This window comes from Anoplopoma fimbria, chromosome 5, assembly GCF_027596085.1.
Source record: "Anoplopoma fimbria isolate UVic2021 breed Golden Eagle Sablefish chromosome 5, Afim_UVic_2022, whole genome shotgun sequence".
NCBI classification, from domain to species: Eukaryota; Metazoa; Chordata; class Actinopteri; order Perciformes; family Anoplopomatidae; genus Anoplopoma; species Anoplopoma fimbria.
The window spans coordinates 10,627,584-10,650,801 of record NC_072453.1 but is presented as its reverse complement, the minus strand read 5'-3'; the positions used below and the strand labels follow the sequence as shown (position 1 = coordinate 10,650,801).

Below are 23,218 nucleotides of genomic sequence, written 5' to 3'. Positions count from 1 at the left end.
GGAGACTTTGGAGTGTGATCAAGTTGCCATCTTGCAGCAGATTTTGCCTTGCTTTGCTCAGCCCACCTCTCACGTAGCAGAGTTGGGCTTAGAGGTGAAGTGGGTTCACCACTAAAACATCACTGAATATTTCCTGGAATGCAGATGAATGTCTTCTACCAGCAGGAGGAGAGGAGCAGGGAGTGATTCTTTCATTCTGACCCCAGTTGGATGAGATGTGAATGGAACCAGTGACCTGATTGACAGAGCAGATTTTCTCCCAGAGCTCCGTTCTGCTGACTCAGTGTCTGTCCTCCACATGTCGAACCAAACATCTGCACATCATTTGATAATTTGTTAATAATAATAATAAAGCCTTTATTAGTCCCACAATGGGGAAATTATTTCTCTGCATTTAACCCATCCCGGAGGAGCAGTGGGCTGCAATGAAGCGCCCGGGGAGCAACTTGGGGTTAGGTGTCTTGCTCAAGGACACCTCGGCATGTTGCCGGTAGAGGGGTTTGAACCACCAACCTTGTGGTTACGGGACAAGCACTCTACCTCATGTGCCACAGCCGCCACATATCCTCCTTATGTAATATGTGACCCATTTCAGCTCTCTGCTGCCAGTTGGTTTGTGCACAACGTTGGCATGGACCATCTCCTCTGTTTCTTTTTATATTTTGGTAACTAGGCCTAACTCCAGTGTTTCTCCACATTCAAAGACCTTCAGTGACCTTCATGGTTCATTTCCAACCAGCATTACTGGAAGGAGCCATCGGCTAAGTAGATTTAACCTTTTCGGGAAACTTTTGAGTAACATTTTCCTCTAACTGCCTCTGTCCTCCCTCTGTCCTCTGCACATAAATCTGTATTGTCAGCCGTTAAAAGTATTTTCTGACTCATGTGTTTTGTCAGCGCTGGAGCCCAAAGATACCAAACTGAACGCCAAAATGTCCTGCTTGTTATGGTTGACACAGTTAAATGAACTGTGACTTGCAGTTAGGTATGTAAAATGCTTTTATAATACTTTATTTGCATAAAATGTCAATTTGTGTTCTACTTTGCACTCACACATAGCTTATTAAAGTCTCTTGTCCTTTAAAGTGTCTTGCAGTCCTACAGCTTTCAGTAAAGTACTGAGCTCTTGCCAAGTTATTGCCTTGCTCAATAGAATCATCTCACTTATTCTTTCTCTATTCAGGTTTCGATATAATTAACTCCTCTTTGTTTTAAGAAGAGAACAGAGTTATAAAACGACCCAAAAAAAGAGTACATTCATCTGTATAAATATATTTTTATTGCTTTTAATATCAGCATAAAACCATTAACAGGTCAAAACAGTCATTTTAATAGTTTACATTGGCAGATTTATGTTACAGACATGTACATTATTTCAAACATTACAGTGTCGTTTTAAAACACATTTTAATCAGTTACGTTTTTTATATATATATATATATATATATATATATATATATAGTTAATTCTTAGATTCAAACCAAACCGTACTGAAACAAACAGTTAAGGCCTGATTAACCAACAGAGAGATCAGTGCAGTTACAGTAGATAGCGTGAAGAAGAAGAACTGTTGGTCAGGATATTGACTGGAGGTTCATGAAACTTGGGAGGACATGCACATCTTAATGTGAATAAATAAGTGTTCTGCTGGTGTTTCATGTATATTATTAATATGTTAAAACCTGCCAACAATAACCTGGATAAGATCACATGCATTACTTCATTTTAATCGTTTAAAAAACCTGCTTTGTTTCAGATGGGCTGTCATTGGTGATTTATTTCGGTGTACTTTTTTTCATGTGACTAAACTTTCCTAGAATGCATTGCAGCCACTGGACATGCTTTTTTTTGTTGTAAATTTGATATCTGCAGTTACAGATTTTTGTTTTCTTTCAGGTCAAACTAACAGTCCTACATCCAGGACATTAGACATGGCTGTCTAACAGAATAGCATTCATTTCCTATTTTCCCACAGATAAAAGACAAACAAACCGTTACAGAGGTTTCTTTGGCAGCAGGACACTTGAAGTTAACCATGTTTTTTTTTTTGTTATAACAGATTATTGCGATTATTGAGTTATTTTATCAATATTTTCCATTTCAGCCCTTTTTTCTTCTTCTTTTGCGTCTCTGTTAGTGTCTCCGTCCTGCTCCGCCTCCCCTCTGACACTGAGGTCTAGTTTAAGAAGATTCAAGGGCAGAAAAGCTTCCAGGTTACGTGTTATGTTAGTCTTTTAACGTTTCTGGACTCAGAGCGTGGCTGGTGTCGGTGGCGGTCTGCTCCGACGGTCCCGTGGACGCTGCTCCTCCCGCCGAGCTGCTCATGTCTCCGTGGTTGAGGGCGACATGCGGCAGGGCGCTGAACAGGGCCTTCTCCAGCTTCTGCTCCAGAGCGTCCAGACGACGGTCCACATGCTCCATCAGCCTCCTCTCCATCTCCTCCAGACGACGCTCCATGGCTGAGTCCAACTCCCTGCAGAGCGGAGGTCACATGAGGTTAAAGCAAAGCAGCTGCAAAGTTTACTTCCAAAGTGAAGCATGCACTCTTTGATAACACTGAATGTTTTATCACGTATAGTACCAGTCAAAAGTTTGGACACACCTTCTCATTCAATGTTTTTTCTTTATTTTTATTTTTTTCTACATTGTAGATTAATATTGAAGACATCCAAACTATGAAGGAACACATATGGAATTATGTGGTAAACAAACAAATGCTCAACAAACCAGAATATGTTTTATATTTTAGATTCTTCAAAGTAGTTGAATGAGAAGGTGTGTCCAAACTTTTGACTGGTACTGTATACAAAACTTGACTACATATACATTTTCTGTTTGTATTCAACAGTTGTAAAATGTCAAAATAGAAAAAAAATGCAAACTCCATCCTAATCTTACATTAATATATTCTAAACAAAGAAGATTGATAAAAGTGTGTGTTTCATATTTCGTTAAACTAAGCTGAACTTTTGCATGATGAATAATAATCATCTAGCAGTTTGATAACTCATAACATAACATTTTTAAACCAGGTCTTGTAAGTACTAGTTGTGACTCATGTAAAATACAATAATTGTACTATGTGACTTTTTATTAAGCACTTAAATGGAAAGAGAGAGTCATATTTAAGTCTAGTGTAGAGGAATGAGACTGATTCATGAACAGACATGAAGCCCCATCAGAGACCAAACCTCAAATATAAATACAGACACTAATGTTACTCATTTATGTCTGTATGAAACTCTCAGACAGCTGACTTTGGGTTTTTTTCATCCAAACCACCCAGAGGCAACTTTCAAAACCAAGATGCTTTACAAAACATCTTTTTGCTCTTTTCCACCATCTCAAATATTTCCAGTCTTCCTGCATGCCTTTGCATTAGTGGTTTTTCTCAGCATTACTTTTTTAACCTTCAAGGATCTTGAAGAATCTAGTAAATGAGGGGAAATCACTTGCGTTATAAAACAGAAGCTGCTGATGTACTTTGAATGTCTAGTTCTTTTTTTGTTAGTTGATGTATTTTTATGTGCAAGTGTTGTTACAAATCATTGGTCAAGATTTGGTGAAAAAATCTGTAGTAGAAGTAAGAGTAAGAAACCAATTTCTGCACCTACAGTAGCAAGTTAAGACCAGAATGCAATGCAGCAGCCTCAAAAGCCCAGAATGCAATGCAACTGCAAGACAGGTTTTGGTTCTAAACAACAAGAATATCAAAGTTTCTTAAATGCAAATGAAACCACTTTCTACCGCCATCATTATCGCTCCCTCCTCCTACAAGTCAGCTGCACAACTAAAAGCAACAACCTCCTGCATTAGTCGAAAAGCATTCTGGGAAATCACAATCTTTACAAGAAGATAAATTACACAGGTTCAGGGACAGCCACTTCACAAAAACAGTTGAACAAACAGTTGACATAAAAAAATCTTAAACATTTCACACAGAGATAACTGTTATCAGCAGCTTTAAAACAAGCAAACACTCAAATGACACTTTTGTTTGTCCATCAGTTTACAGATATTCCTTTTGCATGTTTTCTGTAATATAATTCAAAGTAATACACTTTGGTAACTAAAGTGCTGTTTTGGTCAAACGTACCGCTGAGCTGCTGTCCTCTCCTCAATGTGGAGTCTGACTCAGCTGACATTCTCTCTGAACCCACATGTACCGCTCTGCTCCGTCAAAGAGCCTCATTCTTTAACTGCACCAGGTCGTAAACACCATTTATTTTCATTTTAAAAGAAACTAATGTTTGCCAGGAATTAAGTTAACTGATACTTAACCCTTATGTCAGTGGTAGTTTAAAGATTCCATTTATTCAATGAGGTTTGGTGCAGTTTGACAACAGTTTAATGACTCACACGTGCAGCGATGCTGATAAATGAACTCTATTGTCTCCGTATCAGCCTCTTCCCTGCACTGCTAACAAGCACTGGACAAACACGATACTTCTGTGTAGCTGAGTCTGTCAGCTGTTCAGTGAACAGAATTTTTACCAGAACAAAAAGAACATGAAAAGTTCAGTGAATTTATTACCAGGCAATCTGATGAATTAGGATATTTTCTATGTGTTGCCAGACATCTTGGAGATCAGTGATTATTCAACCATGAGGCAGTGGAAAATGTCTGGGCGTTAGCTTTCAGCTTACAATGCGACCAAACACAACTGTCCCATAAAGAGACTTTGTTTCATCAACGCCGACCTCTTTTTCTGCAGTAACGTCTTTCTGGCACAAGGTGGAGCTCTGTTACCTGATCCCAGATCAACAACAAGATCTACCTCTTCATGTAGAGTGATGGGTTTACATGTTTAACAGACAAAAGAGCAGTCACACTCACTTTGATGACTAATTAGAAGAACACTAACAGAAAGATCAACTAAATCTGGGTTGTAATTTCTCTGAGCAGCAGCAGTTGCGAGTTGTATTGAATTGTATTGTAATGAATCAAACCATCTTAACAGGATAAACTCACTGAACTTCACCCACCATGAGCCGTTTCTCATCATCTTCTCCTTCTCTGCCAGCGCAGTCGCGTCATCCAGTCTGAGCTTGGTCACCTGACCACAGAGATTCTGGAGCATGGGCAGCAGCTCAGGGCCGGAGTTCACCGCCTGGCCGTGCACCTGCCCCTTCAGGAGGTGTGACATCATCTCCGCCAGCTGGGCGTGGCTCACTGGACCGCCGCTCTCACTGCTCGCTAGAGATGGAAGACCACATGAGATTTCTGAATTTCAAAACTAAGAACTAAAATTTTCAATTGTCAAAGGTCAGTCAAGACAAAATCTATTTTCATAATTCAGGTTGGTCCTGAAAATCTGAGACTTAAGGCCTTTACACACCCAGGGGATCTTTTCATGCCAATCACGTTATGCAGAACGTGATTGGTTGAGGCTAGGCGAGTATTTTGCATTTGTTTGTTGTTTATTTTTCACGCTGCTAAGAATTACATGAAGAAAGGACATTTTCTACGAAATATCAGAAATAATGACTCACACATATCCCAAATTGCCATTTCCAAAATAAATTATCTTTTCTATATCTATAAAACATCTGAGACATTCCGAATTGTGACTTTCAACAGCATCAAATGCTTCAGCAAAAACACAAAGTAAGAGTCAGAGTAGAAGTCTTCACCTTGTGCGCTCTTTTTTGACCATAGAGGAATTCTCTTCCTTACCTATATTCTTAGTGTTGACACCAGAAACCTGCAGGTCTGGGGAGGAGGAGGTGGAGCCGCCTGTCATCGCTCCGTTCTGAGCCGGTGGAGCTTCATCTGCAGGCCTGATGGAGCCGACTGGAGGCTGGTTACACAGAAACAAGACTCTATTTATCCATCTGTTATGCAGTATATGCAAACATTCCTGAACAAACATTTCACAGGCATGACTTTAGTAGTGGACATGCTAAAGAAAGATTTATCATTGCAGGCATACAAAATTAATTATTATGATAATTGCTGATACCCTGGAGTCTGCAGGCTGTGGCTGGTTGCTGACAGCTGCTGGGGAGATGTTGGCTCCTTGAGTCAGGGCAGAGAAAACTCCTCCACCCATCAGGAGAGGCAGGAAGCCACCAAGAGAGCTGGTCTGGTTCTGGAGAGAAACACAGTCCCTGTGTCACGTACAGAGTTGATTTCCATAGTGAGCTGAGATGAACTGAAACTAAAGGTTTCCTAAAGGTGGATAAGCAATCTCAAAACTTAATGGCACAATCAACCATAAGTGAAGTGAAGCACAAGCAAGTGGAAGGTTATGAGTCCATCTGCATCGTCCTTTGACTTAAGTCATTGCTGTTGTTGTTGTAATTCCCCCTCATTGCCAGAAGGGCTCATTAAAGGTTATAAGTAACTCACTGCTACTTTACTCCCACCTTCTGCTGGAACTGCACCATTTCCATGAGGTTCTGGGCACCCGGTGAGAGACTGGTTCCCATCTCCTCCACCAGACACTGCACCTGCTGCATGTCGATGCCGGGGCCGCGGGCCACACAGGGCTGTAGCGTCTGGAGGCCCACGATGACCCGACACACCAAAACACTGCTTCGACCGCCCAGAGAGAGCAGCTGGGAGAACAAAACATCGGGATGAAAAAACTGTTCAAGGCACTAAAATAATGTCTCAACAGTTTAAAGATGTGTTGACTAAAGTTTAGAAGATGCAAAAGGTCTCAAATAGACGTCAAAGGTCTCTCTGATCGCAGCTCACCTTCACTTCACAGGCGGAGGACGGATGCTCGAGGATCAGCTGTTTCTTGTAGAAAGGCCCTCTGTCTGAACTGTGGGTAAAAGAGAGACACTGCTTCAACATCCGATCAGACATTTATCAAACTCAGACGTTGTCAGAACTTAATCAGGAACTAATCCATTAAAAAAGAATATTAAATGTATCAGTTCGACAGAATTCATGTTTTTTTCTAAGAATCTATGACATTATAGCCTGTATTCAATATCAGACAATGGAGATCAAACTCAGGATGTTGTCAGATTGGCTTCATTCATAGAAGAAGCATTTTTGGTCATAAATTTTCTATATTTATCAGCTTTAACTACCTAAAAACATAAAAAAACATGCAACCCGAGTGATGATAACTGTGGTTATACCTGTCTGGCTGGATGCTGTCATCCTTCTCCCCGCGTATCGTACCGCAGTATTCTCCCATCTGGTCGTACACCTCCATAGTTCGAGCCTCGCTGATGACCAGCAGGCGGCTGATGGCAGTGGGGGAGCAGGGGCTGCATCTGAGCGTCAGAACACAAGGAGACCCTTCCTCCGTCTGCTCCAACAGCACTGGGCCGCCACTGTGAGAGGAGGATACATGTTAAAGGTGCCGTTCAGTCCTCTTATCACTCATCTATGCTCCTTCTATTTAAATAACGTGTTGAGATTTGTTTACCCACATTACACAGTTAACTCGAGCTTCTCTCAGCCTTTACCAAAACTATTATAATAAAGAAGGAGAATACAAACACAACAAGCCAAAAAACAATGTAGAATTCCCACAAATAATTGCTTTTATAGAAGCTAAAAGCTTCTCACCAGTTTGTCTCGTCTCCTTGTGGCTGACTGAGCTCCTCTTCACAATCGTCTTTGTTACTGACGTGAACAGGAAGCAGCACATGAGCCAGCTGATGTTCCTGAGCGTGACAGGTCCAGGCAGCTCCGCTCTTCACAGCGATGTCAACCATGATGCTGCTGACGGCCACAGGGACCGCAACCTCCTAGGAGATGAGCTAGGACACACAAAGTAGGGAACAACTTAGGAGTCAGGGTCAGAGATGAGTATGGAGACAATTCAGGGAAAAGGGAACATGTTAGGAGACAATTTAGGAAACAAATCAGGACTGTCTGCAGGCAAGTTAGGACTTTTTCCCCCCCACAAATAATCTCAAATCTCAATATAACTTCACATATGTTGTGTGTATGTATGTGCAGAATCAGAGGTGGAATGTAGCCTACATTTACTCAAGATCCCTACTTGAATACATTTTTGAGGTGCTTGTCCTGAGTATTTCATTTAATGCTGCTTTATACTTCTATGCCACTACATTCAGTCTTTGCAGATGTAGATTATTAATGCAGAATAAATCAACTAAGCAATTATTAAATTATTGATTAAGCTACTCAACAGTTTATTCAAGCTACACATGCAACTATACATTAAAATTATTACATTAATACCCAGTGATCTAATACATATGAATCTGAAATAGGCTATTCTGCAAAATCAATACATTTGTTTATTGATGCTGTGCACATGTACTTATGTAATATTTTGAATGCAGGACTTTTAATTGTAACAGTATTTTATTACACAGGTTTTTTTCAATACTGTGGTTTTGACAACTACCATTAGAAAAATATCTGAATACTTCCTCCTGCACTGTGCTGATTTGACAGCTCTGATGTGGGGATGTTTATCTTTCTTATTTCAAGATGACACATATTTTGGCATACATATCTTTTTTTAGATGATCAGCATAAATAAACAATTATATCCTGCAGATCTCAAGCTACACACACCTTTGCTTTACCTTACAGTGATCCCCAGTTGAACCCTTTGATTAGCTGGTTTCCCTCAGATTCTTTAACTTTCTTCTTCGCATGTCTTCAGACTCTATTGAAACACTGCGGATGAACTGGATTAAACACTATAACTGATGGTTAAAACGGCGTGTTTGTGACCGGCAGCTAAAGCTACAACCCAAACTCAGCTGCCTCCTAGAAAGCGCGACACGCCACGGGATGTTGTGGTGTGACGTCATCAGGAAGCGACTCCAAGGCGTTGATATTCCATTTAGGTAAACCAGCAGCTTTGTGTCTCATGTATTATTTTGTACATAGTGTTATGTGATGGCTTGTTGCATTCTAATGACAAATATCACAGTGTGTTCGTGTTAGTATAAAAATCATTTACTAAAATGTAAATCCAATACTGTGAAAATACTCAACTATAAGTTACAGTACTGCATTCTAATCCTCACTTTATTAAAAGTATAATCAGCTAAATGTACTGTGTAACGTTACTAGGATGACAGATATTCATTGTGCAGTAAAATGTTCCATGCGTTTTACTATTAAATATCTTTCTAGATTATTATTATTACTGCTGCATCAATGTGTTTGTGCATTTTACTGCTGCACATAAAAAGTACAATATTTACCTCTTAAATGTAGAGGAGCAAAAGTATGACAGTACCAGTCAAAAGTTTGGACACACCTTCTCATTCAATGGTTTTTCTTTATTTTTATTTTATATATTTTTTAATTTTATATATATACAGTACCAGTCAAAAGTTTGGACACACCTTCTCATTCAATGGTTTTTCTTTATTTTTATTTTTATTTTATATATTTTTTTATTTTATATATATACAGTACCAGTCAAAAGTTTGGACGCACCTTCTCATTCAATGGTTTTTCTTTATTTTTATTTTTTTCTACATTGTAGATTAATATTGAAGACATCCAAACTATGAAGGAACACATATGGAATTATGTGGTGAACAAACAAATGCTCAACAAACCAGAATATGTTTTATATTTTAGATTCTTCAAAGTAGTTGAATGAGAAGGTGTGTCCAAACTTTTGACTGGTACTGTAGTGCACTTAGAAATGCAATATTTACTTCTTAAATGTAGAGGAGCAAGAGTATTAAGTAGCATACAATGAAAATCCTCAATAAGTACAGTATTTGAGAGAAAGATGTACTTAGTTACTTTCCAGCTCTGCAAACAATGGTGCAATTAATGGATCTGACTCTCTTTGAAGCAGGGGATGGACTTCACAGAGTGCTACGGAGACACAGTCTCCAGTGTTGCTGTAGCAGCTCGCTCAGGCTGTAGGAAGCAGGTGAGGAGGCTGATAAAGAGAGGTTTCAGTGTGGACTGTCGGGACAACCGTGGTTGGAATGCCCTGCACGAGGCGGCAGCCGCTGGCAGCAAGGAGTGTGTGCAGGAGATTGTGTCTGCTGCGGGCGGTAAGAAAGGTCATCGTGCGACTCAAGAGAATGCGTGGATTTTTTTCCTAGATAAATAACTTAAACAATTGATTTTCTGCCAATGAACTAATGGCTGAATGGATTAATCATTTTGGCACTAAACAGTTCAAAACCCAGAGTTATTCATACTTATCATTTTATAGACAGAGGAAAGCAACAAATCCCCACATTTAAGATAAGAGAGGAGATAAGACAGAGTTTTGTTGTCATCCATAGTAGAACAAAAATGTATAGTGTGAATGCACGTAAGCATTATGATAGTGGAACCAGAGAATGCTTTACAGTTGTCCTTGATTCATTACATAAGCAGTTATCAGACTTGTCGTCGAGAATTTTTTTTTTAGGTTTTTGTTTTCCTATTTCTGTTTCTAACTTTAAGCAGCAGGCTCCTCCCGTGGCTGTGCTGCCTATGTGAACTCTTTGACTCATGAGGGGCAATCTGCATGTTACCTGGCAGCGCAGGGTGGACACCTGGCAGTGGTCCGACTCCTCCTGAAGGCACATGCCAACATCAACCAGCTAACAAATGACTTATCATGTCCTTTGTATGCAGGTACAACACTTTATATCATTGGTCTCCATGTGTTTTCTGTACTGAATGCATCTCTGACCAAATAAATTTCCTCTTATTCATTTAAATTAGATGTGATTGGATTAACGCTGTCTGCAATATTTGTCAGCTGCGATCTGTTTTTCAACAGCTGTTGACGGCGGGCACAAGGAGGTTGTAGAACTGCTGGTCAGTAAAGGTGCAGAGGTCAACCGAACACACACTGCATCCTGCTGGACCTGCCTTCATCAGGCTGTTTACAAGGTAATTATTGAACTCAAAAACACAAACACACAACACTGTAAGGTGTATCCTAATTTTCTTTTTAATTCCTAAGGGTCACAGTGAAATTGTACGCATTCTGGTCGATGTGTGCAACCTGGAGGCTCTAGATGACCACAATATCTCCCCTCTCTTTGTGGCTGCACAGTATGGACAACAGGAATGCCTGGAAATTCTTGTTAATGCTGGTAAATATGTATTTTTCTGTATGCCTTTATGTGTGCATGTACGTTTGTTCATAGCTCTAAATATAACTTTGTTTGTTGCAATTTAATGTTGGTCAGGGACTTCTCACTTTGCCTCTTCTTTTCACTCCTCACTTACACCAGCAATCGTGTAAAATAAAATACAAAATATGTTTTGTTTAATTTGTTTTTATTGATTTAGGTGCCAGTGTGAGCATCCAGGCCGCTGATCTGGCCACACCGCTGCTGATTGCCTCTCAGGAGGGCCACCAGGCCTGTGTGGATTTCCTGTTGGACCACGGGGCAGATCCTAATCTAGCCTGCAGTCATGAGTGGCCACAGCTTCCCATTCATGCTGCTGCTGAGTTTGGCCCCATCGGGTACTGACTCATAACTCATCTTTCAATTATGTATTATTGGGCAGTTGTTAGCTGATTAAATGTAGGAAAATAGTGCCGTTTTCCAGGGCGCAAAGTAAAATCTTCCTTAGCAGATTTTGTCCAACCAACAGTCCAAAACTAAATATATTCTGTTAATAATGATATAAAATAGGGAAAATCAGCAAAAAATTGAATTGGAGTAGCTGGAAGTAGAAAATATTTAGCATTTTTGCTTGATTAATAACTTTATTTTATGATTTAACCAATGATATTAATTTTCTGTTGGTTAATTAACTGATTAATCTACCACTCACCTCAGAACTGATAATCATTATTAACACATTGTACTCTTCTTAGGAGGTGCTGTATGCAAATGTAACAATATGTTTTTTCCTTAACCCTCTGTATATTTGTCAATGCAGTGTCCTCAGGAGGCTGATAGCTGTTACTGATCGAGTGTGTGACCGTGGTGATGGCATGGTGAGTCCACTCTACCTGGCCATCCGCAGCCATCAGAGCAAAAAAGTCGAGATGCTCCTAAAGGAAGGTTATAGCCCAGACGCCCAGGACTGCACACACATCCTGGGCATCCGATCACCGCTCTCCTTGGCCTTGTGTTGCACATCAAACGAACCCTACAGGTTTGTTAGAAATCAGATTTGACCCCCTCACAGATTCCACAGAACATACGCAACATAAAACATATGGATTCTTACTTGATTTTGATAAAAAATATCTTTCAGTGAATCAGTGGGGTTGCTGGTAGCTGCAGGGGCAAGTTTGAGCGAGGAGGACTGGATGTATGCCCTCGCCACAGACAAAACAGACCTGCTGCAGCTGATACTTGAGCACAGATGGATCCCTCGACAGGAGACTTTGACCGGGGACGGTTCTGAACCAAATCATGATGGGAAAACTGTGTTAAAGCTGCAGGAACTGAGGGAGCTGCTATGCGTGGCACTAAACCAAGTAAACTTTGCCGCCTGCTGGCTTCCTCTGCTTCTAAAGGCAGGACTGGAACCTTCTTTGCTGCTTCAACCCATCATGTAAGACTGTCCTCTCACTTGTCCACTCTTTGTTCAAGTATCAGATGGCTGCACTTGATCAATATATTTCTGTCCTCTCTGCTTTCTAGGTTTGAGCAAGCAGACAGTGAGGTGTTGAATTACCTGCTGGAGTTTGTAAACTGGTCGAATCTGTCTCCCCCTTTGAAACATATTCTGGATCGAAGACGGGCAGAGAAGATGTGGGAACCCCGTCCACATCTTGGTACGGTGACAAATGATACATGCAGATTTGCTTTCACGAAAACCATAGTTAACAATTTTCCCTTCCCTGTCTGCTCTCCTCCCTCTAGAGTGCATTCCCTGTCTTTCCCACATCTGTCGGCTGCAGGTCAGGTCAGTGCTGGGACCAGATCTACTGATGAGGACCAATGTGGTGCAGCAGCTCCCTGTTCCCTCCCTACTTCATGGCTTCCTCCAATTCAGAGACATCCCAGAAGCTACCTACGCACACTCACCGCCATCATCACCACTTTCAAATCGAATACAGGGATACCTCAGCACACACCAACACAGACATGTTCTATAACCCCTTGACTCTTCCCCTTTATGTTGCATTAAGTTGTTTTTTTAAGTCATCTTATTTCGCACCGTTTGAAAGTTTCATATATCTAGCAGCTTGTTACAGCTCCTCGTGGCAGCTAAATTATGTTTCAGTGTAATATATTTGTTTTGTGAATTATTTTACACACATATTTCCTCAAAAAATCTGAATATTTTGTATCTTTGAGACTACAGGAATTGTATATATAAAAGTTCTGGATGGGTTTCAAACAAAGGTTTACTACACAAGTGGGCCGAGAAAGGTTTAAAAAGATTTAAAAAGTATTTAAACCATTTGCAAATAAAACTGTTGTTTTTCTGTATAATTTAACTAATTTGTTTATTTTGTTTGTTCATGCTGGATTTTGATTCCCTGTTTGTGATTCGCCAATAAAAACCATTTTGGTCCAATTCTGATTGGTGCACAGCGCTGTCATTAACACCAAGACCGGCTCTGATTGGTCAACGTCACAGCAGATATTTTGACAGGAGGAAATAGCATCCAGAGCGACGTAAGAAACAAGGGAGCTCGTTTTAAGGGGTGTTTACGTGACATAAAACATATTCTGTAATATAAGGCCGTTAAACTACAAATTTAGGAAAAATATGCCTTAATGTATTTCATACGTGAGTATGTTAATTTTCTCCTTCTATCAGATGCATGTGCATGTTTTTTTCCCTCTGGATATCGGCTGTGTTGCTGTGTCGCGAGCTAGCAGGATTCCTTCGCTCGTGCGCATTCAGCGCGTTAGCTCAGCTGATGCAAACAAACGGCTGATTTCTGTCCGTTAACGCTGCGCACAGCCCGCGCGCGCACACTTTATTCTTGTTTCCCGGCAACAGCAGAACAAAAAAAAAAAGGGGAAAGACGGTTTTTTTTTTTTCTAATTCAAACGAACAATTCAACAGCAATAATGACGTTTAAGCCTTAACAAAGTACCATGATATCATAATTAATAAGCTAGCTAGCTGTTTGTGATTAACTAGCTGGCTGAACGCTGGTCTAAAGGGTAGCTGGGTGTCATTTGCGGCACCCTTTGCTCAAAACTACACAATTGACGTTGTCATAGTGAAGTTGTCAATAAAGTTTCAGGGTTCAAACCTCCAGCCAGTGAAGCACAGCATCCCCCAGCTGCTCCCAGCTGTGGGTGACTCACAGATGATGGGGGAAGCTGTGCTGCTGATCTAAGAGTAGTTTTAAATATCCATCCATCCATCCATCCATTTCCTTCCGCTTATCCGGGGCCGGGTCGCGGGGGCAGCAAGCTAAGGAGGGTCCTCCAGACGTCCTTCTCCCCAGCAACACTTTCCAGCTCCTCCTGGGGAACCCCGAGGCGTTCCCAGGCCAGACGAGATATATAATCTCTCCAGCGTGTTCTGGGTCTACCCCGGGGCCTCTTACCAGTTGGACGTGCCTGGAAAACCTCTAAAGGGAGGCGTCCAGGAGGCATCCTGATCAGATGCCCGAGCCACCTCAGCTGGCCCCTTTCGACGCGAAGGAGCAGCGGCTCTACTCCGAGCTCCCTCCGGATGTCTGAGCTCCTCACCCTATCTCTAAGGCTGAGCCCAGCCACCCTACGAAGGAAGCTCATTTCGGCCGCTTGTATTCGCGATCTCATTCTTTCGGTCACTACCCAAAGCTCATGACCATAGGTGAGGGTTGGAACGTAGATGGACTGGTAAATCGAGAGCTTTGCCTTTCGGCTCAGCTCCTTCTTCACCAAACGGTCCGGTACAACGCCCGCATCACTGCTGACGCTGCACCGAACCGCCTGTCCATCTCCCGCTCCATTTTACCCTCACTCGTGAATAAGATCCCGAGATACTTGAACTCCCTCGCTTGGGGCAGTGACTCACTCCCAACCCAGAGGGTGCAATCCACCGTTTTCCGGAAGAGAACCATGGCCTCAGACTTGGAGGTACTGACTCTCATCCCGACCGCTTCACACTCGGCTGTGAACCGCCCCAGTGCGTGCTGAAGGTCACGTTCTGAAGAAGCCAACAGAACCACATCATCTGCAAAAAGCAGGGATGCGATTCTGAGGTCCCCAAACCGGAAACTCTCCTCCCCCGGCTGCGCCTTGAAATCCTGTCCATGAAAATCACAAACAGGATTGGTGACAATGGGCAGCCCTGGCGGAGGCCAACACGCACTGGGAACAAGCTCGACTTTGTGCCGAGTATCCGGACACAGCTCTCACTTTGGTCATACAAGGACCGAATGGCTCGTAGTAACGAACCAGGTACCCCATATTCCCGCAGTACCCCCACAGGACTCCCCGAGGGACACGGTCGAAGGCCTTCTCCAAGTCCACAAAACACATGTAGACTGGATGAGCAAACTCCCATGCACCCTCCAACAGACCTGCAAGGGTAAAGAGTTGGTCCGCTGTTCCACGTCCAGGACGGAATCCGCATTGCTCCTCCTGAATCTGAGGTTCGACAATCGGACGGAGCCTCCTTTCCAGCACCCTGGAGTAAACTTTCCCGGGGAGGCTGAGCAGTGTGATACCCCTATAATTGGAGCACACTCTCCGGTCCCCCTTTTGAAAATGGGAACCACCACCCCGGTCTGCCACTCCACAGGCACTGTACCCGACTTCCACGCGACAGTGAAGAGACGTGTCAACCAAGACAGCCCAACAATGTCCAGAGCCTTTAGCATCTCCGGTCGAATCTCATCCACTCCTGGCGCTTTGCCGCTGAAGAGCTTTTTAACTACCTCAACGACCTCCGCCAGGCATATGGACGAGACTTCCCCTGAGTCTTCAGACTCTGCCTCTTCCACAGAGGACGTGTTGGTCGGGTTCAGGAGTTCCTCAAAGTGTTCTTTCCACCGCTCGACAATATCCCCAGTCCGGGTCTGCAGTTCTCCCCCCCTGCTGAGCACAGCCTGAGAAAAGCCCTGTTTCCCCTTTCTGAGTCGTCTCACGGTTTGCCAGAACTTCCTTGAGGCCATTCGAAAGTCCTTCTCCATGGCCTCGCCAAACTCCTCCCACACCCGGGTTTTGCCTCAGCAACCGCCGCAGCTGCAGCCCTTCTGGCCAACCGGTACCTGCCTGCTGATTCAGGAGACCCCTCGGCCAACCAAGCCCGAAAGGCCTCCTTCTTCAGCTTGACGGCCTCCTTCACCGCTGGTGTCCACCAGCGGGTTCTTGGATTGCCGCCACGACAGGCACCGATCGCCTTCCGACCACAACTCCTAGCAGCAGCTTCCACAATGGAGGATTTGAACATGGCCCACTCGGATTCCATGTCCCCAGCCTCCCCGGGATGCACGAGAAATTGTTCCGGAGGTGGGAGTTGAAGACCTTGCGGACAGGATCCTCAGCCAGACGTTCCCAGTTCACCCTCACTACACGTTTGGGTTTACCGGGTCTGTCCGGCAGCCTCCCCCGCCACCTGATCCAACTCACCACCAGGTGGTGATCAGTTGACAGCTCTGCTCCTCTCTTCACCCGAGTGTCCAAGACATACGGCCGCAGGTCTGATGACACAACTACAAAGTCGATCATAGACCTTTGGCCTAGGGTGTTCTGGTACCAAGTACACTTATGAACCTCCCTATGCTCAAACATGGTGTTTGTTATGGACAGTCCATGACTAGCACAGAAGTCCAACAACAAAGCACCACTCGGGTTCAGATCGGGCAGGCCGTTCCTCCCAATCACACCCCTCCAGGTTTCTCCGTCGTTACCCACGTGAGCGTTGAAGTCTCCCAGAAGAACTATGGAGTCCCCAGTCGGCGCCCTTTCCAGAACACCACCCAAGGACTCCAAGAAGGCCGCGTACTCCGAACTGCCGTTTGGTGCATAGGCACAAACAACAGTCAGAGACTTTCCTCCTGCGATTCCCAGTCGCAGAGAGGCGACCCTCTCGTTCTCCGGGGAGAACTCCAGAACAGCGGCGCTCAGCCGGGGCTTGTGAGTATCCCCACACCCGCCCGGCGCCTCTCACCCTGGGCAACTCCGGAAAAGGAAAAAGTCCAGCCCCTCTCCAGGAGTTTGGTTCCAGAACCGGTGCTATGCGTGGAGGTGAGCCCAACTATATCTAGCTGGTAGCGTTCCACCTCCCGCACCAGCTCCGGTTCCTTCCCCGCCAGAGAGGTGACATTCCACGTCCCTAGAGCTAGTCTGTGATGCCGGGGGTTAGCACGCCCAGGTTTCCGCCCCAGCCTGCCGCCCAGCTCACATTGCACCCGACCCCAATGCCTATCCCTGCGGGTGGTGGGCCCACAGGGTGGCGGCACGATGTAGCTTTTTCGGGCTGGGCCCGGCCGGGCCCCATGTGCCAAGGCCCGGCCACCAGACGCTCGCCGGCGAGCTCCCCTACCAGGTCTGGCTCCAGGAGGGTGCCCCGGTTTCCCTATTCCGGGCGAGGTGCCACAACCTTGCATCGTCCGATTCATTGAGGTTTGGTGAATCGCTCTTAGTCTGACCCCTCCCCCGAGACCACTTTGCCTTGGGAGACCCTACCAGGGGCTATTGCCCCCGACAACACAGCTCTCAGGATCACTGGGGCACACAAACCCCTCCACCACGATAAGGTGGCGATTCATTGGAGGAGTGTTTTTATTATAAATGCATGCAAATTAAGCAACTAAATTCATTGCAGGGGTCAAAGGCAATGTTAACTTGTGTGCATTTGTAGCCGAGCTAAATTTAATTTGATTTTTTTTTATTTTTTTTATCATTGTTCATACCTTTTTTTATTGTGAACTCCACCAAATATTGGTTCCTAAGTAAGTTGGTTTCGTTGTTCCCTATGGCATGCCTTTTGTTTCCCTGGGGAGTGGTTTGGCGTTGCACCTGTGTGTCTAGCGTCAGTGAGCGCTGATGCACGGAGCTGGTGAGTTGCGTTTGTGTCTCTCTCCGTTAGATTTTTATGTTAACCCCTTGTTTGTTGCCCTTGAACGGTTGTGGTGGTTCACACTGCTTTGCGATGTGCTTTTAGGCACGCGGGAGAAACTCTCTGGTGCGTAGACAATTTCATTGAACTGTTGGAAGGGTGGACTTTTTTAACTGTAAACTAGCTTGAGCCGGTGGTAGCTTAGTTTTTTCCCGCCTTGATATTTCAAATGCAGTTGTGTGATCCGGTATGTGTGGTCAATTGTTTGCTTCCTTTGTTTTGTAGAGTGGAGAGTGATATCCCGGATTGTATGTGTCTTTGTTTATGGTATAATATGTAAAATGAGTGTGAGAGGAAAATGACAATTCTCTATTATATTTTATTTCCTTTATTAGTGTATATATTTAATATACTGTCTTTTTATTTAATTTATTTATTTGAGATCATTTTATGCTTTGTTTACATTTTTATAATTTATTCCCTACATGTATTCATTGAAAGTCACAGGATATATTAAGCTAGCGTGAGTGAGCGCTGATGCACGGAGCTGAGTGGAGAGTGATATCCCGGATTGTGTGTGACACCCGTGTTGTTTTGTCTCCTTTTGAAAGAATAAACCTCCAGTACTCGACTCCTGTGTGTGCCTCACTCAAAGATAAAAGACACAACGCAGAAAGACATCGGTTACACATTGTCTAACTTTACTGTTAAAAAGATAATTTATTTTATCCCTCCATCTATTTTTTTCTACATTGTAGATTAATATTGAAGACATCCAAACTATGAAGGAACACATATGGAATTATGTGGTAAACAAACAAATGCTCAACAAACCAGAATATGTTTTTATATTTTAGATTCTTCAAAGTAGTTGAATGAGAAGGTGTGTCCAAACTTTTGACTGGTACTGTATATATATATTAGAATTGCTTTCTAGCTGCTCCCCAGCTGTGGGTGACTCACAGAGATGATGGGGGAAGCTGTGCTGCTTATCTAAGAGTAGTTTTTAAATATGATGTTTTTTGTTTTTATTATAAATGCATGCAAATTAAGCAACTAAATTCATTGCACACTGCAACATTAAACTGCCTTTGCAGGGGTCAAAGGCATAAGGCAATGTTAACTTGTGTGCATTGTCTAACTTTACTGTTAAAAAGATCATTTATTTTATCCCTCCATCTGTGTCCATGAATATATTTTACTATAGAAACATTTTTACTCTATGAATTGTAATTCTGCAGCAACATACTGTATGTTAGGGCTGATACGATTAATCTGCTGATTAGTTTCTCGATTAATCGTTTGCGTACAGTGCAAATTTATATATACAGTACCAGTCAAAAGTTTGGACACACCTTTTCATTCAATGGTTTTTCTTTATTTTTTTATTTTTTTCTACATTGTAGATTAATATTGAAGACATCCAAACTATGAAGGAACACATATGGAATTATGTGGTGAACAAACAAATGCTCAACAAACCAGAATATGTTTTATATTTTAGATTCTTCAAAGTAGTTGAATGAGAAGGTGTGTCCAAACTTTTGACTGGTACTGTAGTGCACTTAGAAATGCAATATTTACTTCTTAAATGTAGAGGAGCAAGAGTATTAAGTAGCATACAATGAAAATCCTCAATAAGTACAGTATTTGAGAGAAAGATGTACTTAGTTACTTTCCAGCTCTGCAAACAATGGTGCAATTAATGGATCTGACTCTCTTTGAAGCAGGGGATGGACTTCACAGAGTTCTACGGAGCCACAGACTCCAGTGTTGCTGAAGCAGCTCGCTCAGGCTGTAGGAAGCAGGTGAGGAGGCTGATAAAGAGAGGTTTCAGTGTGGACTGTCGGGACATCCGTGGTTGGAATGCCCTGCACGAGGCGGCAGCCGCTGGCAGCAAGGAGTGTGTGCAGGAGATTGTGTCTGCTGCGGGCGGTAAGAAAGGCCATCGTGCGACTCAAGAGAATGCGTGGATTTTTTCCTAGATAAATAACTTAAACAATTGATTTTCTGCCAATGAACTAATGGCTGAATGGATTAATCATTTTGGCACTAAACAGTTCAAAACCCAGAGTTATTCATACTTATCATTTTATAGACAGAGGAAAGCAACAAATCCCCACATTTAAGATAAGAGAGGAGATAAGACAGAGTTTTGTTGTCATCCATAGTAGAACAAAAATGTATAGTGTGAATGCACGTAAGCATTATGATAGTGGAACCAGAGAATGCTTTACAGTTGTCCTTGATTCATTACATAAGCAGTTATCAGACTTGTCGTCGAGATTTTTTTTTTTTAGGTTTTTGTTTTCCTATTTCTGTTTCTAACTTTAAGCAGCAGGCTCCTCCCGTGGCTGTGCTGCCTATGTGAACTCTTTGACTCATGAGGGGCAATCTGCATGTTACCTGGCAGTGCAGGGTGGACACCTGGCAGTGGTCCGACTCCTCCTGAAGGCACATGCCAACATCAACCAGCTAACAAATGACTTATCATGTCCTTTGTATGCAGGTACAACACTTTATATCATTGGTCTCCATGTGTTTTCTGTACTGAATGCATCTCTGACCAAATAAATTTCCTCTTATTCATTTAAATTAGATGTGATTGGATTAACGCTGTCTGCAATATTTGTCAGCTGCGATCTGTTTTTCAACAGCTGTTGACGGCAGGCACAAGGAGGTTGTAGAACTGCTGGTCAGTAAAGGTGCAGAGGTCAACCGAACACACACTGCATCCTGCTGGACCTACCTTCATCAGGCTGTTTACAAGGTAATTATTGAACTCAAAAACACAAACACACAACACTGTAAGGTGTATCCTAATTTTCTTTTTAATTCCTAAGGGTCACAGTGAAATTGTACGCATTCTGGTCGATGTGTGCAACCTGGAGGCTCTAGATGACCACAATATCTCCCCTCTCTTTTTGGCTGCACAGTATGGACAACAGGAATGCCTGGAAATTCTTGTTAATGCTGGTAAATATGTATTTTTCTGTATGCCTTTATGTGTGCATGTACGTTTGTTCATAGCTCTAAATATAACTTTGTTTGTTGCAATTTAATGTTGGTCAGGGACTTCTCACTTTGCCTCTTCTTTTCACTCCTCACTTACACCAGCAATCGTGTAAAATAAAATACAAAATATGTTTTGTTTAATTTGTTTTTATTGATTTAGGTGCCAGTGTGAGCATCCAGGCCGCTGATCTGGCCACACCGCTGCTGATTGCCTCTCAGGAGGGCCACCAGGCCTGTGTGGATTTCCTGTTGGACCACGGGGCAGATCCTAATCTAGTCTGCAGTCATGAGTGGCCACAGCTTCCCATTCATGCTGCTGCTGAGTTTGGCCCCATCGGGTACTGACTCATAACTCATCTTTCAATTATGTATTATTGGGCAGTTGTTAGCTGATTAAATGTAGGAAAATAGTGCCGTTTTCCAGGGCGCAAAGTAAAATCTTCCCTTAGCAGATTTTGTCCAACCAACAGTCCAAAACTAAATATATTCTGTTAATAATGATATAAAATAGGGAAAATCAGCAAAAAATTGAATTGGAGTAGCTGGAAGTAGAAAATATTTAGCATTTTTGCTTGATTAATAACTTTATTTTATGATTTAACCAATGATATTAATTTTATGTTGGTTAATTAACTGATTAATCTACCACTCACCTCAGAACTGATAATCATTATTAACACATTGTACTCTTCTTAGGAGGTGCTGTATGCAAATGTAACAATATGTTTTTTCCTTAACCCTCTGTATATTTGTCAATGCAGTGTCCTCAGGAGGCTGATAGCTGTTACTGATCGAGTGTGTGACCGTGGTGATGGCATGGTGAGTCCACTCTACCTGGCCATCCGCAGCCATCAGAGCAAAAAAGTCGAGATGCTCCTAAAGGAAGGTTATAGCCCAGACGCCCAGGACTGCACACACATCCTGGGCATCCGATCACCGCTCTCCTTGGCCTTGTGGTGCACATCAAACGAACCCTACAGGTTTGTTAGAAATCAGATTTGACCCCCTCACAGATTCCACAGAACATACGCAACATAAAACATATGGATTCTTACTTGATTTTGATAAAAAATATCTTTCAGTGAATCAGTGGGGTTGCTGGTAGCTGCAGGGGCAAGTTTGAGCGAGGAGGACTGGATGTATGCCCTCGCCACAGACAAAACAGACCTGCTGCAGCTGATACTTGAGCACAGATGGATCCCTCGACAGGAGACTTTGACCGGGGACGGTTCTGAACCAAATCATGATGGGAAAACTGTGTTAAAGCTGCAGGAACTGAGGGAGCTGCTATGCGTGGCACTAAACCAAGTAAACTTTGCCGCCTGCTGGCTTCCTCTGCTTCTAAAGGCAGGACTGGAACCTTCTTTGCTGCTTCAACCCATCATGTAAGACTGTCCTCTCACTTGTCCACTCTTTGTTCAAGTATCAGATGGCTGCACTTGATCAATATATTTCTGTCCTCTCTGCTTTCTAGGTTTGAGCAAGCAGACAGTGAGGTGTTGAATTACCTGCTGGAGTTTGTAAACTGGTCGAATCTGTCTCCCCCTTTGAAACATATTCTGGATCGAAGACGGGCAGAGAAGATGTGGGAACCCCGTCCACATCTTGGTACGGTGACAAATGATACATGCAGATTTGCTTTCACGAAAACCATAGTTAACAATTTTCCCTTCCCTGTCTGCTCTCCTCCCTCTAGAGTGCATTCCCTGTCTTTCCCACATCTGTCGGCTGCAGGTCAGGTCAGTGCTGGGACCAGATCTACTGATGAGGACCAATGTGGTGCAGCAGCTCCCTGTTCCCTCCCCACTTCATGGCTTCCTCCAATTCAGAGACATCCCAGAAGCTACCTACGCACACTCACCGCCATCATCACCACTTTCAAATCGAATACAGGGATACCTCAGCACACACCAACACAGACATGTTCTATAACCCCCTTGACTCTTCCCCTTTATGTTGCATTAAGTTGTTTTTTTAAGTCATCTTATTTCGCACCGTTTGAAAGTTTCATATATCTAGCAGCTTGTTACAGCTCCTCGTGGCAGCTAAATTATGTTTCAGTGTAATATATTTGTTTTGTGAATTATTTTACACACATATTTCCTCAAAAAATCTGAATATTTTGTATCTTTGAGACTACAGGAATTGTATATATAAAAGTTCTGGATGGGTTTTAAACAAAGGTTTACTACACAAGTGGGCCGAGAAAGGTTTAAAAAGTATTTAAACCATTTGCAAATAAAACTGTTGTTTTTCTGTATAATTTAACTAATTTGTTTATTTTGTTTGTTCATGCTGGATTTTGATTCCCTGTTTGTGATTCGCCAATAAAAACCATTTTGGTCCAAAACTGTT

At 42.8% G+C, this 23,218-nt stretch overlaps 3 protein-coding genes across 10 annotated transcripts; 2 read left to right on the top strand and 1 right to left on the bottom strand.

Annotated features, from left to right (window-relative positions):
• Positions 1 to 1,431: 1,431 nt before the first annotated feature.
• c5h10orf88 (chromosome 5 C10orf88 homolog) lies at positions 1,432 to 8,609 on the bottom strand. Of its 4 annotated transcripts, none has more exons than XM_054598816.1 (9): positions 8,530 to 8,609; positions 7,535 to 7,728; positions 7,099 to 7,296; positions 6,704 to 6,773; positions 6,370 to 6,561; positions 5,964 to 6,092; positions 5,678 to 5,801; positions 4,978 to 5,197; positions 1,432 to 2,473 (listed from the first exon to the last, which is right to left on the bottom strand). In XM_054598816.1, the coding sequence occupies exons 2-9, from the start codon at positions 7,681 to 7,683 to the stop codon at positions 2,227 to 2,229; spliced, it is 1,329 nt and encodes a 442-aa protein (XP_054454791.1). In that variant the 5' UTR covers positions 7,684 to 7,728; positions 8,530 to 8,609; the 3' UTR covers positions 1,432 to 2,226. The 4 variants fall into 4 exon arrangements, with proteins under 4 accessions (XP_054454791.1, XP_054454795.1, XP_054454793.1 ...); XM_054598820.1 differs by having other exon boundaries at positions 4,987 to 5,197; XM_054598818.1 differs by having other exon boundaries at positions 8,519 to 8,594.
• A 110-nt stretch (positions 8,610 to 8,719) lies between these two features.
• LOC129091264 (ankyrin repeat and SOCS box protein 3-like) lies at positions 8,720 to 13,381 on the top strand. Of its 3 annotated transcripts, none has more exons than XM_054598814.1 (10): positions 8,720 to 8,796; positions 9,771 to 9,975; positions 10,376 to 10,549; positions 10,698 to 10,810; positions 10,884 to 11,016; positions 11,216 to 11,393; positions 11,816 to 12,034; positions 12,137 to 12,439; positions 12,529 to 12,662; positions 12,751 to 13,381. In XM_054598814.1, the coding sequence occupies exons 2-10, from the start codon at positions 9,774 to 9,776 to the stop codon at positions 12,984 to 12,986; spliced, it is 1,692 nt and encodes a 563-aa protein (XP_054454789.1). In that variant the 5' UTR covers positions 8,720 to 8,796; positions 9,771 to 9,773; the 3' UTR covers positions 12,987 to 13,381. The 3 variants fall into 3 exon arrangements, with proteins under 3 accessions (XP_054454789.1, XP_054454790.1, XP_054454788.1); XM_054598815.1 differs by having other exon boundaries at positions 8,730 to 8,796; positions 9,768 to 9,975; positions 10,379 to 10,549; XM_054598813.1 differs by having other exon boundaries at positions 8,730 to 8,796; positions 9,768 to 9,975.
• A 4,343-nt stretch (positions 13,382 to 17,724) lies between these two features.
• LOC129091564 (ankyrin repeat and SOCS box protein 3-like) lies at positions 17,725 to 23,184 on the top strand. Of its 3 annotated transcripts, none has more exons than XM_054599237.1 (10): positions 17,725 to 17,848; positions 19,579 to 19,783; positions 20,184 to 20,357; positions 20,506 to 20,618; positions 20,692 to 20,824; positions 21,024 to 21,201; positions 21,625 to 21,843; positions 21,946 to 22,248; positions 22,338 to 22,471; positions 22,560 to 23,184. In XM_054599237.1, exons 2-10 carry the CDS (start codon positions 19,582 to 19,584, stop codon positions 22,793 to 22,795), a joined length of 1,692 nt encoding a protein of 563 aa, XP_054455212.1. In that variant the 5' UTR covers positions 17,725 to 17,848; positions 19,579 to 19,581; the 3' UTR covers positions 22,796 to 23,184. The 3 variants fall into 3 exon arrangements, with proteins under 3 accessions (XP_054455212.1, XP_054455213.1, XP_054455211.1); XM_054599238.1 differs by having other exon boundaries at positions 19,576 to 19,783; positions 20,187 to 20,357; XM_054599236.1 differs by having other exon boundaries at positions 19,576 to 19,783.
• Positions 23,185 to 23,218: the final 34 nt, after the last annotated feature.